General features: G+C 51.8%; 1 protein-coding gene across 5 annotated transcripts in view; it reads left to right on the top strand.

Annotated features, from left to right (window-relative positions):
* The window catches only part of ANP32A (acidic nuclear phosphoprotein 32 family member A), a 40,166-nt gene extending 27,173 nt beyond the window's left edge, over window positions 1-12,993 (top strand). For 4 of the 5 annotated variants that reach the window (XM_027067630.2, XM_027067629.2, XM_053223820.1 and 1 more), the window contains exons 2-7: window positions 4,829-4,978; window positions 5,189-5,311; window positions 7,367-7,565; window positions 8,782-8,879; window positions 11,432-11,495; window positions 11,754-12,993. In XM_027067630.2, coding sequence (XP_026923431.1) covers window positions 4,829-4,978; window positions 5,189-5,311; window positions 7,367-7,565; window positions 8,782-8,879; window positions 11,432-11,495; window positions 11,754-11,815 — 696 coding nt within the window. In that variant the 3' untranslated portion in view covers window positions 11,816-12,993. Of the gene's footprint in view, window positions 1-2,454; window positions 2,479-4,828; window positions 4,979-5,188; window positions 5,312-7,366; window positions 7,566-8,781; window positions 8,880-11,431; window positions 11,496-11,753 lie in introns of those variants that run through there. The other variant, XM_027067631.2, reaches the window with a different exon arrangement.
* The last annotated feature ends 468 nt before the right edge of the window (window positions 12,994-13,461 follow it).

Raw genomic sequence — 13,461 nt, forward strand, 5'->3', positions numbered from 1 at the left:
CTCTAGGAGGATCGGATGCTTAATACACGATTAAATGATTCATGTGGCAGCTGCCCTCAGTGCCCTGGGATGCTCAGAGCTGGGTGTGGGGAAGGTTTCCTGGGGGGGGGGGGGGGGGGGGGGCCTGAACTCGATTTGTGATGCAAGGGTGAGATTGAGGAGAGGTCAGAGTGGAGGGCTCACTTAGGTCAGTGTAGGAACTTGGAGCCCCCCGTCCCTCCCCCCCCCCAAACACACACACACACACACACACACACACACACACACACACACAAGGAATGTGTTCTAGGCTGGGATTTGTACTTCACAAGTTAAACAGATCCCATTCTCCTCTTTCCGCAGAGGCAGAGCCCAGCCCTCAGGGACAGAGTCAGGGTCCTCAGCCAGCCAGGTCCTTGACCTGTTCGTGTAGTCCAGTGCACCCCCCGCTGTCACAGAGACCCCGTTGGGAGGCAGAATCGGACTTAGAGTGACTTCGATGACTGTGATCAGGACTGCGGTGTAGAGAATAGAGAGGAAATGGTCACATTTGAGAGAGCTGTGAAGACAAGATTTCACAGTTTTGAAACAAGCAACGGGTTGTTCCTTAGAGTAATAATGTGTTTGTGTTTAGCACGGACGTTTCAGCTCCCATTGGTGAGAAATGATTGCTGTGTCCTTGCTTTGGGGACAGGTTTTTCAGGAAATGCTGGAGCCGGACAGTCTGATTTCTTGGGAAGCTTCAGTGGCCTCCCCACTGACCTCTCGCGAGGGCTGAGTGTGAACATGCAGACTCCTCTTGGGTGTTGACACCTGAGGAGTGAAGCCTAGAATCCTGTGTAGTTTTGTCCATGGGTGTTTGAAAAGCTTCTGCTACCAGCAGAGTAAGCCAGTTGTTGGGCTAGAGAGCAACCACATTCAGATATTTTTAAAGGGCCAGTGAAGCTTGGGAGAGACTCTCAACCCAAAGTACAAATTTCCAGTTTAATTTTAACTTTGCACTTAGCTCACACCCAGGATTTGGCAGGGGGAAGTGGACCTTAATTTTTTTTTTTTTTTTCTTTTTTAAGGCGAACACACCCTGGATGTAACAGGGATATGTTCTCTGCCTGGAAGGGCTTGGAGTGGCGGCCACCGCACAGAGACGGGAGGAAGTGGGTTGGAATTGGATCAGGAGCTCAGAGTGGATTTGAGGAGTGCTGGGGCTGGTTGGAGGTTTGCAAACGTGGGAGTCTGTCCTGGAGCTCTAGGAAAGGGCCACCCTCTGTGGACCCAGGGGGACCCGGGGGACGTGCGTGGAATGACTCCAGATCACCTCTTGGGCCGGTGTTTTTGTTTTTTCCTGTTTGGTCACTTTCAGGCACTTCACAGGTGGCTTACCTGCCATCCCCAAAGTGACAGTCACTCCCCAAAGCAACAGTGGGTTTCCCCCTCGTGGTTTTTGGGCTTTTTGGTGATATCAGCAGCCGCAGTGTCTGAACCTTGCCCTTCTCTCACATCTTTGATCTCACCCCAAACACTGCCGAAACTCTTGCCAGGAAGGAAATGCAGAAACCAGTGGTGGTCCCAGAGGCCCCGCAGACCTGACCTATAACTGGCCACTGCTGGCACTCCAGAGGGCATAGACTTGCCCAAGCGGCTGGAAGCAGCCTCTTCCCGCTTGGCAAGAGCAGGGTGCCAGGTCCCCCAGCCCCTCTCCACATCCTTGCTCCCTAATCGCAGTGTCATCTGAAGGAGGGCTGGCTTGGATTTTGTTTTGGTTACGGAGGAAGTGTAACCAGGGCGGGGACTGCCAGGAGCGGTCCCCACCCTGCTGGTGGACCTGTTGGAAGGGGCTTCAGGAGAGCTTACAGGGTTGAGTTGGGGGAGTCTGGGAGAGCGCGCCTCATATTTGGGAACATCTGAGGACCAGTCGGGAGCCAACACTGACCACCTTGGTTCACTGCATGGGGTCTTATGTCCATTCCAGGGGCCATTAGGGTAGGTGGTTCTGATGTGGCTGTGGAATGGGAAAATCCCATTCCCACCAGTGAACCAGCTGGTGCCAGCAAAGCATTTCAAGGGGGCCTGTGCAGGCTCTGGAAAGATCCGATGGTTCCTATTAATAAAAACATTAGTGGTAGCCACTTGCATATCATCCCCCGGGAGGAATGGCCCCCATTTGGCGGTCGTGTGGGGTGCCGGGACTGGGACCCCGTGCCTGTCCGTAGAATTCCCAGGCAGCGCCGTGCCTCTCTGGAAAAGAGGCTGACTTCCGGGAAGAATTCCCCTGACTCCCAGCCCCACCACCCCCATCTCTAAGGCTTTCTTTTCCTTGGCAAATGGTCGTTAAGAGGAGAAGCCCTTGACCCGTCTGGAAAAACCACATGTCTGAAATCTTTGAGGGTGGACTGGAATCCCTGCTCGTATTTGTCTTTCTCTGGTGGAGCTCCAAGAATCTGCAGCGCCTTCCGAAGACCGCAGGCCTTGTGGCTCCAGAGTTTGGTGCAGATGAAGGAGGTGGGCCTACCCCCTTCCCCGGCGCTGTGAACCTCCCTCCGTTTGCCCTGCTCCCCTAAGGCCTGGCTTCCTGGCTCTACACTGATTTCCTGCCCTAGGGCAGAAGGCCTCTCAGGATTTATTCCCAGGCACTCTTGCCAGTGACCTTGAGAAGGTGGCTTGACCTGGACATCTGGCCTCTCCTGGGGACTGAGGGAGTGGAAAAGGATTTAACTTCTCCCATCCCAGATCCGAGGGGAAAGGCAGGACTTGGCGGCCATTGCCTAGGCCCAGAACGGGTCAGCTCTGGGAAGGAGCTCCTGTGCCTGGCTTTGCCCTTCCTGGCAGATTGCCACTGTCGCTGGGCTAGGCACACCACCTCTGTCTGCCAGGGAAGAAGAAAGCAGGGTAACTGTGGCGGCTCTGCAGTCCAGATGTGCCCCGAACGCCCCTGGTCTGCCTGCTGACAAGGGTGGGCTGAGAAGGGGCCCAGCAGGCCCACTGTCGATTCTGTCCCCCCAGGTTTCTGCTTGGCCTCGAGACGCCTGAGCAGGAGGGAGGATTGGAGGACTGTGGCAAGCTGGTCATCCTGGGCCCGGCAGGAAGGTCTAAGCAAATTGGCCTGCTCAGGGGGCCGGAGGAGCTCTGGACAGGGGCTGGTTAGAACAGAAGGCCATCTGCTTGTCCAGGAGAAGAAAAGGCTCTGAGGGGCTGGCATGACCCTTCGGACAGTGTGGGACTGCCATTTGGAAGAACTAGATCGTACTGTCTGAACCATCCGTGACCAATCAGAACCTGTAGGGGGAAGTCCTAGGGGGGCAGCAGATCCCGAGATGGTGATGTGTGTTTCCTTGAGGCTGTGGGGAGCAGACAGGTGGGGATGTTGTGTCCAGCACCAGATGCGGCCAGGAAGAGTTACCTTTAAGGTGCCTGCCAGCCCTGGGTGGCCAAGGAGCAGCCAGACTGCTGGGGCAGGAGTGGGTCACCGGGGCATCCTCCTGGAGGGCTGGGCACCCTGGCTTCCCTTGCTGACTCCCCAGAGACGTTGAGGCCTGGGACTTGATGTGTTCCTCAGCTTGTCTCCCCACCATCTGTACTGGAGCCTGGAATCTTCCCTTCAGCCAAATCTACCTTTTAACCACCTAATGAGAAGTTGCTTTTCATGAGTCTTTTTTTTTTTTTTTTTTTTTTAAATAAAGGAACTCAGTTTTTTTGGGGGGGGGGTGTTTTGAAAGTTCATTTATTTATTTTGAGAGAGAGAGAGCGGGGAAGGGGCAGAGAGAGAGGAAGAGAGAGAGAATCCCAAGCAGGCTCCACACTGACAGCAGAGAGCCTGAGGTGGGGCTCAAACTCACAAACCATGAGATCATGACCTGAGCCAAACTCGTCTTTCTACATCATCAGAAATAAAGGATTTGGACCCAGATTGGAGTAAGAAGAGAAAAAAAGAGAATCTAAGAACTCCAGCGGCAAAATTGCCTCCAGGGAGTTTTAAAGAAGGGCCAGACAGGGTCACAGAGGTGCTTCCAAAGACTGACTTTTTGTACTTCGACGACCTCAGCATGCATTACGGGGCCGTCCTAGGGTTGCGGATTTCCATTCTTTTCCTTTCACATCTATGCTCAGGACCCGGAAGAGCAGGGTCTAGAGATGCACTATCCCGTATGGTAATTCTAAGTATTTTTTTACATTTAAATTAAGGAAAATGAAAGTGAAAACTCAGTTCCTCAGTCTCACCAGCCGGGTCACAGGTGCTCAGTGGCCACCCTCGGCTAGCGCCTCCTCTCTTGGCCAGAGCAGGAGGCATCCATCGTTGCAGGAGGTTCTGTTGCACGGGGCTGGTCTAGAGAACGGAGAGTGGGGGGCTCCCTAGTCTGCGGCCCCTACCAGGAGCCAGGCCAAGCGGGTGACTGTGGTGACGAGTGGGCAGGCTCTGGCCGGTGAGCTGGTGAGGGTGGCGTACGTGTGTGTCTTGGGCCCCGTCCGCACGCCGAGGGTCACAGGCACACGGAGGCCGAAGGAGGGGAAGTAGCTGGCCGTGGGAGGTGGTCAGGCTGAGGCCACAGGGCCTGGGAGGAGGGCGGTGGGGATCTGACGGTGTGGCTGGCGCTGGTGGGAAGCTGGGGGCTGTGGCGGCTTATTTTTAAGGGGAATTTTGGAGAAGTGTGGCCGTGGCGTTGGAACGAGACCACCATGCCCGGAGCGTGTGCCCACCCCCTCCGTCCTTCCCCTCAGGACCGCAGACGGCAGGAGGACCTGGGTGGGTGCTGGCCGCACGATGCCCCTGAAGAGACAGAGGAGGTGCAGCCTGCAGTGTAGGACGGACCGACTGCTCTTTGGGTCTGACCGCCCGCTGGCCTTCCCTTTGCAGGTGAAAGAGCTCGTCCTGGACAACTGCCGGTCAATCGAAGGCAAAATCGAGGGCCTCACAGATGAATTTGAAGAACTGGAGTTCTTAAGTACAATCAACGTAGGCCTCACCTCAGTCGCAAACTTACCAAAGTTAAACAAACTTAAGAAGGTAAATAGAGTCTAGGAGTGTGCGCGGGGAGGAGGGGAGAGGGTCGCTCGTTGCTTGGTGTTGAGGGGGCGCGAGCGAAGGTGAGGCGGCTGCATGCGCCAACACGCCCGTGGTCGAGGCCCTCAGACGACTTTGAGGGCTGGGCACCCTGGGCCCTCCGCCTTCGTGTTAAGAGCTCTTTCTGCTTTTTCCCCTCCCTGCCCTGTTTAGCTTGAACTAAGCGATAACAGAATCTCAGGGGGCCTGGAAGTATTGGCAGAAAAGTGTCCGAACCTCACGCATCTAAATTTAAGTGGCAACAAAATTAAAGACCTCAGCACAATAGAGCCACTGGTGAGTCTTTCGGGTCCTTCCCTCTCCTCGGGGCGGGAGGAGGGAGGAGGTGATATCAGGGAATACTACTTTTGCGTTTGTAGAATGTTTGGGGTTTGTTTCTTCTTTTTTTCTTTTCTTTTCTTTTCTTTTCTTTTCTTTTCTTTTCTTTTCTTTTCTTTTCTTTTTGTTTCATTTCGTTTCTTTTTCTCACTTCTCTTACTTTGACTCTCGTGTGCTATGAGATCAACTTGGAGCTACTCTTTCTGCCTTGTCCGCAGAGAAGCTGAAGCCTAGCGAAGTTACATGGCTTGAGCAAGTTCACACTGCCAGAGTGGGTAGTCAGGGGGCCGGGTGGGGTGGGACCCTGGCCTCAACTTCTGGTCCAGTGCTTTTCTTCTTACAGTTTCTGCTCAGCTTTGGGAACCTGAGCTTGGTTCATAGTCCCTCGTTGGGGAGGGAGGAGCCACCCAAGAATTAAGCTGCCCCTGGGAGTGGCCCACCTGTTTTCTCCTTGGATTGCTGGCCTGAGGCTGGTACCCCCAAATGGTGGGATGGCCCCCTGGATGGCACAGAATGGCATGGGGCAAGAGCCTCGATGCAGGCCTTGCTCTGAGGGGCAGAGAGCGACTGAGCCATGGTCTCTAGTCCTTGGTGTGATAGTGACCAGGGCCTCAGAGATGTGGGCCGTGTTTCTGGCTCCTGTTCATTTCCATAGAGCTGAACACACCCCAAACTTCATGGGTTTACTCACCAGAAAGGGACAAGGCATGGTCACAATAACAGTTTCTCCATTACCTGGATCTGAGTGAGTGTGTTCCCTTGATTTCAGCTGTCCTTGACTAATAGCTTTCTTGACATACGGAAATACTACCACGTTAAATAAGCATTCTTACTGTGAACATACACGTAAGAACCCTCTCACAAGCCATCCACCTTAGAGTCAGGGAAAGGTCATGAGGGTATTTTGCCAAGTTTGCCACACTTTCTAGGTTTACAGAGTAGAAGTTGGGGCATCCCTCAGTTCGGGTTTGTAGGGTTCTTGTCCAAAAGGCACTCCCTGCCCTCTGTGGACGCTCGAGGGGCAGGTTGATGGGCCAGAACGGCAGAACCAGAAGCCGGCACATCTTTCCCAAGCTCCCACTTCGCCCGTTGTGGCGTGGAGTCAACTACGAGTATATGCGTCCCACAGAACTTCTTTTTAGGTCTTCCACCAACCTCCTAGGGCAAAGCAAAACTATTTGGATCTACCTGGAAGCCTTGATTTCGTGATGTCATAGGAAGATCTTTGAAGTTCTGTATATGTGTATTTTGGGAGGCAGGTGTAGAGACCAAGCGTATGTGTATATAAAACATTGTGATTCGGCTTACGATGAAAGGTCTGACCTAGACAGACAGATAGACACACCCTATTCTCCCTGCACAGACCACACATGTTTTTGGAGCTTCTCCTTCCCTGGTTATCAATGTGATTGATGCCTTACGCTCACCTCCTCAGGCTGGGGGAGGGTGTTGGGCTCGCCCACCCAGACCACAGCCCAGACTCCTTCCCTGCCCTTGACCTGCTGAGAATGACTTCTCGCTCCTGAGATCTTGAGAGCAACTGAACATTAGTAATCACTTCTACCTTATCGGGGCTGTGAGGATAAACTGAGTTAATACCTAGTGTGCTATGTGAATGGCCGTCATCCACACCATCATTAGTAATAGACACATCAGGAGTCTCTTTGTTCGTGGCGCCTTTTTCGTTCCCCTCTGGCTCCTTCGTCACAGGGGCAGCCGCAAAGCTCTTGGCTGGAGCCCCAGGGAGCCCCAGGTTAATTTGAAGCCGGTCACTGACACGGCCAAAGCTGTATTTGCAGACTAAATGTGTTGGCCTTGGATGGAGCTTCAAAGGCCCTAAAGTCCGCCCTCCCATTTTCCGGGTGAAGGAACTGAGGCCCACCAACCAGGGTGACGGGGCTGGGCAGAGCAAAGCTGTTTCCTCCACCTGGCTCAGTCCCCCCTCCTGCTTCCCCCCTGCCCTCCCGCCCTCCCACAGATCATTCACTGTCGACTTCATGTTTCTGCTTGCAGAAAAAGTTAGAAAACCTCAAGAGCTTAGACCTTTTCAATTGTGAGGTGACCAACCTGAACGACTACCGAGAAAACGTGTTCAAGCTCCTCCCACAGCTCACGTATCTCGACGGCTACGACCGGGATGACAAGGAGGCCCCCGACTCAGACGCCGAGGGCTATGTGGAGGGGCTGGACGACGATGAGGAGGACGAGGATGGTGGGTGTCGGGGGGTTGGGGTGGGGTGGGGAGGGGAGAGTGGGGCTGCTTTGCTGCCACCATCCCTCATCTTTCTCACTGGGGCTCGAACCCCAGAGAGGCATCCTGACACTGCCTGATAGTGCGGTAACTCTTTAAGAAATCTAACTAAACCTTCCCTTCCGGTTTTTCCTCTTTTCCGAAGTCCCCACCCCCGGAATGAGATCCTACAGTGTCTCTCTGTAGTGTGACCGTGACCGTGACCATGGACTCCCCAGCCCAGGGCTGGTGAGCGCACAGAGGAAGGTGGGGTGTGGCCTGAGGGTCCCATTCACCTGGGTGTCCAGCAGTGGAGATGAGGTCATGAGCTAGAGAGGTTGTGGGGCCCCCTGGTGGCTGCAGCCCACAGGACCACAGGCGGGACCTGCAGGGTGTGGATGCTGGAGCCCCAGGGGCCCCCAGGGGCCCCGGAAGTACAAGAGGCTGCTTCGCATGGCATGCTGGGCCCCCTGGTGGTACGGGGAGGGTGAGGTTGAGCCGTGAGCGGCAGGACCTGCAGGGAGGAAGGAAGGAAGAAAGGAAAGGAGCGTGTCCTGTCTCCTTCCCCCCTGTGCCAGCGTAGTGTAGTTTCCCAGCGGGTTCTTCATGGCCACAGTAACAGAGAGAGTTGAGACATTTGGCCCATTAATTCAGACATAGGATTTTTGAGTTTCCTTGTTAGGTCAGATACTCAAGACACCCATTTGCCTTAGTTTATTCCATCTTGTGGTATGACAGGAAAGGCCCAGGACAGGACTCCTGAGGCCAGGTTTCTAGGCCCACCTCCGTGGCTAACTCTGACGTATGACCTTGAACAAGTCACATCCCCCCTCAGGGACTTGGATGTTCACCTTTAAAGCAAGGAATTTGGCTAGATGCTCTTGGCAAATGAATTGACTTCTCTGCCTTCCTAGACCCTGTAACTTGTTCCTCTGATCCAGCAAGTTCTCTGTGGGCTGAGCCTCCACCCAGGAACTTCTTGTTTTTGTACAACTTGGGAGGAGGGTTTAGCTTTTGGATGACCCTAGGGTGTGTTCAGTCACACTGGGGCTTCCAGGCTTTGGGCCTGAGTGGGCGTGGGAGGGTCCTGGGCCCCACGGGAGACTACCTGTATGGAACACCCATGCACAGCCTGGGCTCATGCTGTGAGGGAGGCGGGCTCACCACCAGTTCCCTTGTCCCCATTTCTGCTGCACAGAGGAAGAGTATGATGAAGATGCTCAGGTAGTGGAAGACGAGGAGGATGAAGAGGAAGAGGAGGAAGGAGAAGAGGAGGACGTGAGTGGAGAAGAAGAGGTAAGAGGCTGAACTGGGCAGGGGCACCAGCTCCCGGAGTCCCCCTTACTTGCTGCCTATGACTCCGTCCAACTTAAAGGCCTCAGTGATCGGCCTTTGGCAGCCACGAAACCCTGGTTGGGGAAACGAGACCATTTCGGGGCCTTTTATGGGGCTGCTATGGGGGAGTCCAGGCTTACAGCCAGCCCCGGGAGAGGAAGAGGGAGAAGATTCTGGAGGCAGGTCAGGAGGGGAGCCATGTGCTGGTGGAATAAACCTAGCCCTGGTTTATATGCGAAAATTAGTTCTTAGGGAATCCACATCCTTATTTTCTGCCTTTTTGCATTCATACGTTAATTCAGATATTTACTGAGCACTTAAGAGTGTGTTAGAGAAAATCAAAGACTGCTTTGAACTCATGGGTCATAGGAGAAGACCCTGCTTGGTGCCATTCAGAGTGACAAGGGTCCCTAGCACACGTGGAAATAACGCTGTGATCCTAATACATTGGCTTGCTCCCAGCGTCTTGACAAGGTTTGTGCATGTCTGTGAGGGTTACTAATAGCACAGTCTGAGGAGGGCGGATCCCAGCTCTACCATTTGCTGGCTGTGTGTCCCTGGACAAGTTCCTTAACCTTTCTGAGCCTATTTCTTCATCTGTAACATAGGTATTGTTTTACATCTGAGTTGTAAAGAAGGATCAATTCAGTGAATTCTTAAGAGAATATAAAAATTTGTAGGTAATAGCACTTACTATTTTAGGCTTTTACACCCTTCTCCAAGGTCTTGTGCTAGGTTTTGTGTTTGGATGTTGGGAGTCTCTCTGTAATAGTCATTTTCCATGACTTGTTCAGAATTCTAAATCAGCTCTTCCTGATTACAAAAGTTAGACCCGGAAGGGCGCCTGGGTGGCTCAGTCAGTTAAGCCTCTGACTTCGGCTCAGGTCATGATCTCACAGCTCATGGGTTCAAGCCCCGCATCGGGCTCTGTGCTGACAGCTTAGAACCTGGAGCCTGCTTTGGTTTCTGTGTCTCCCTCTCTCTCTGCCCTTCCCCTGCTTGCACTCTGTCTCTCTCTCTCTCTCAAAAATAAATAAGCATTAAAAAAACAAAAAGTTACACCTGGAGAGGCTGAAAGTGAGAACAACATGGACAGGGTACCTACCTTCTCCCATTTCCTGTCTCTATCCTGCCACAGACCCATTTGGACAGGATCTCCTGCCCACCCCAAACTTAGGAGAGGCACAAGGCAAGGCAAATAGAAAAAGATCGGCCTTGTTCCCGCCTAGTTCTGCTGCTGGGTTTCCCTTTTCCCTAAGTGTAGGCTGCAAGAATATTGCAAATATTTAAAAAATAAAGACTTAGAAAAACATTCCCCCCCAGGACAGGGCAGTAAGTCATGTTGGCTAATGGATTTTTCATCTTGCGCTTCCTGTCACAGGAGTCCCAACGTGCAGGGTTTTGTTGTGGGTTTTTTTTGTTGTTTTTTTTTTTTTTTGTAATCTCATTGACCATCTGCAAGAGTTCTAGCTTCCAGTGAAGTTGAACTTACACACAGACCAAAAAAGTCTTAGCAGACAGACTGAAAAACTATTTGGTGATCTTATAAAAGGATATGTCTCTTGACAAAAAGAAGGTTCTCATCAAGATCTTTTTATTTTATTTATTTTTTTAAGTTTACTTACTTATTTTGAGAGAGAGAGAGAGCATGAGCAGGGGAGGGGCAGAGAGAGAGGGAGAGAGAATCCCAAACAGGCTCTGCACTGTTAGCTGAGACCCTGATGTCAGGCTTGAACTCACAAACGGAGAGATCATGACCCAAGCTGAAACCAAGAGTCAGACGCTTAACTGACTGCCCCACACCAGGTTCTTTTTAAACTAGGGGTTTGTTGCCTGATGCTTTAGGAACAGTGTTCAACATGTAGAGATTCAGCTAGCATAGGACTTCAGAAGCAGCGTAAAACAGGGATCCTGTGCTGAGAATGAATTCACACACCTTGCTGAATCCCAAGGAGCTGGGAATGATGTCCTCCAGGGGCCTGGGATTGATCGTCCCCTCCGAGTGATCCAAGTGTGCAAGGCGGTGGACAGGCTGGGTAGCGTGAGGTTGAACTTGCCCACAGAACCTGGATTTGCTAAAACCGGGGTCTTCCCTTGAAGCGAAAACTACTTTGAGGGCAAATAAAAGCACGGCTGGCTTGTGCATGACAGAGTCGGCTTGGGGAAGTTTCTCTCCCGAGAGCGCACAGATTGGAAAGCTGCTTGAGTTACAGGGACTTCAGGTCAGAATTCTGAACTGGGTTAGCATCTGCCATCCCCCCAACATTGTTTGCAGATACTGTGTGTGATGTGGGCGGTTTCTTCTGGAGAAGGGGTTCAGAGCTTTGTCATTTTCTCAAAGGGATCCTTGATGCAAGAGAACGTCTGCTTTGGATCCATCCTGAGGTGGCAGGTTCTTGTGAGGCTCTGAGAGGCCCCCACCTTCTCGATCTCACTGTCTGGGGAAGTGGCCTCTTCAGCGGGTCCCTGGGCCAGGGGCATCACTAATGTCTGCTGTCTGTATTCTCTTCCAGGAGGATGAAGAGGGTTATAACGATGGGGAAGTAGACGACGAGGAAGACGAAGAAGATGTTGGTGGTATGGCAGCCTTTTTACTCTCAGCTAGCCCGGCCCCCTCGGTCGGCAGCGGACCGCACAGGCCCTGGGGACCTGCCCGAGGGTAGAACACACCCATCCGAGGCCCCTGTGCCTCCCTGGCTTGCAGATCTGCCCCCTCAGATCTGCCAGGGATGGCCCAGCTTCCCAGACGTATGGTCCCCTGGTTTCCCAGCAGGTGGGTCGAGTGAGAGGCAGGCTCAGTGTTTTAACCTAAACGCCTTTTCCTTCCTCTTCCAGAAGAAGAAAGGGGTCAGAAGCGAAAACGAGAACCTGAAGATGAGGGAGAAGACGATGACTAAGTGGAATAACCTATTTTGAAAAATTCCTATTGTGATTTGACTGTTTTTACCCATACCCCCCCCCCGAAATCCCGCCCCCCGAAACTTATTTTTTTCTGATTGTAACGTTGCTGTGGGAACGAGAGGGGAAACGTGTACTGGGGGTTGTGGGGGGAGGGAGGGCGGGAGGGGGTGGAATAAAATACTATTTTTACTGCCACTCTTTATTTTTTTCCCCTACTTTTTCTTTGTGTCTGGTTTTGTCCCTGTAAATGCGATAGCTAAGGTACACACCAAGTGAGCATTTGTTTCTTACTCTCAAAGAGGATGGTTTGGAGGGCTCTTCTGTCTCCTGGTACTTCCGGAGTCTCTGGAGTCAGTTGGAAGGTCGTGGCTGGCCTCCGTTTGGTTTCTCGAAGCCCAGAAGGCGCTGAGCACCAGCCACGGCTTACCTCTTGTGCTCGTTCCCGTGATTTCTGCATTTCTTGGGCCTGCTAGAGGCATCCAACGCCCTGGTTTGTAAATAGCAACCTAAAGGCGTATTTTGGCACTGGTTGGGGGACATTCCCCGTCTCTCATTCCTTTCCCTCTTCACAGATGGTGGTGGGCTTTGCTCTGTGAAGAAGACTGTGGCGTCACTCTTCAGAGCTATGAGCCAGAGAGCCGAAAACAGCAGGCTTATGGGTTATGAGTAGAACGGATTCGGTCATGACAATTAAAAGAGAAGAAGCAAACCCTCAAACTTCAACCTCTTTAAAATAAGATTAAGGAAACACAAAACTGTCCTATCTTGTTCTGTAAAATAACTCGAACGCCTTGTTTTACAAAAATGACCAGAGAATTCTTCCACGTGTCCTTCTGTGCTTAGACCGTTTTTACAAACCTAGGCACGGGAGGCAGTGCTGCATGTCGGCTGGGTTTTTTTTTCATACACCCGAGCACGGATAAACTAACGCAAAATTGTATTTTCTTACCTAGTGGAAATCTGAAATGACTGCAAATTCCTAGTGAGTGTACAGGTTTGCTTTCGTGTCCCCCTTCTGGATTGCTTTAGAAGTGACGTGTTCTTTCCTAGCCCGCGTTTCATCTGTACAAAAGAACATCTGCACCGGTTTTTCTCCTCCCCCTCAGAAGAGCCAAACTTTGAGTTTTATGTCTGTTTGTCATTGATAAATTTCAATAAATCTTTTTATACAATTTTTTTGGGGATGGCTTCTTTGAGTCCAGCAGGCCATTGATCTTTCTAAGATGCATTCCAGATAACCTGCTAGCTGATGCGGGGAAGCGTTAGCATCGGTTACCTGATTAAAATAGCTTCTTTACAGAGTATGCAACCTGGTGCCAAGTTTGGAGGCTTGGGGTTCTCAAAGCCAGGCTCAGTGGTGTGCGGTCTTCATTAAAGGCTTCGTCTTCAGAGTAAAAATCCAAAAGATGTAAAGCTAGAAAAAGAGTTCCTCGAACACCGAAACAGTCACCCAAAAGTGAGGCCAACTTTGGGACCTTATTTTGAGTTCTCTTTCGTGGTTCTGTTGGAAAGAATACTCACCTGAAGCCCCCAGGGATGGATAAAACAAATTTGTTCCTTCTTTCCTTAACCACCGTTAACGGTAATTTCTCTAACCTCTGAAGAGTTCAAAAGCATGGATCTTAAATGGCTATGTAGTAGT

This window comes from Acinonyx jubatus, chromosome B3 (assembly GCF_027475565.1).
Source record: "Acinonyx jubatus isolate Ajub_Pintada_27869175 chromosome B3, VMU_Ajub_asm_v1.0, whole genome shotgun sequence".
NCBI classification, from domain to species: domain Eukaryota; kingdom Metazoa; phylum Chordata; class Mammalia; order Carnivora; family Felidae; genus Acinonyx; species Acinonyx jubatus.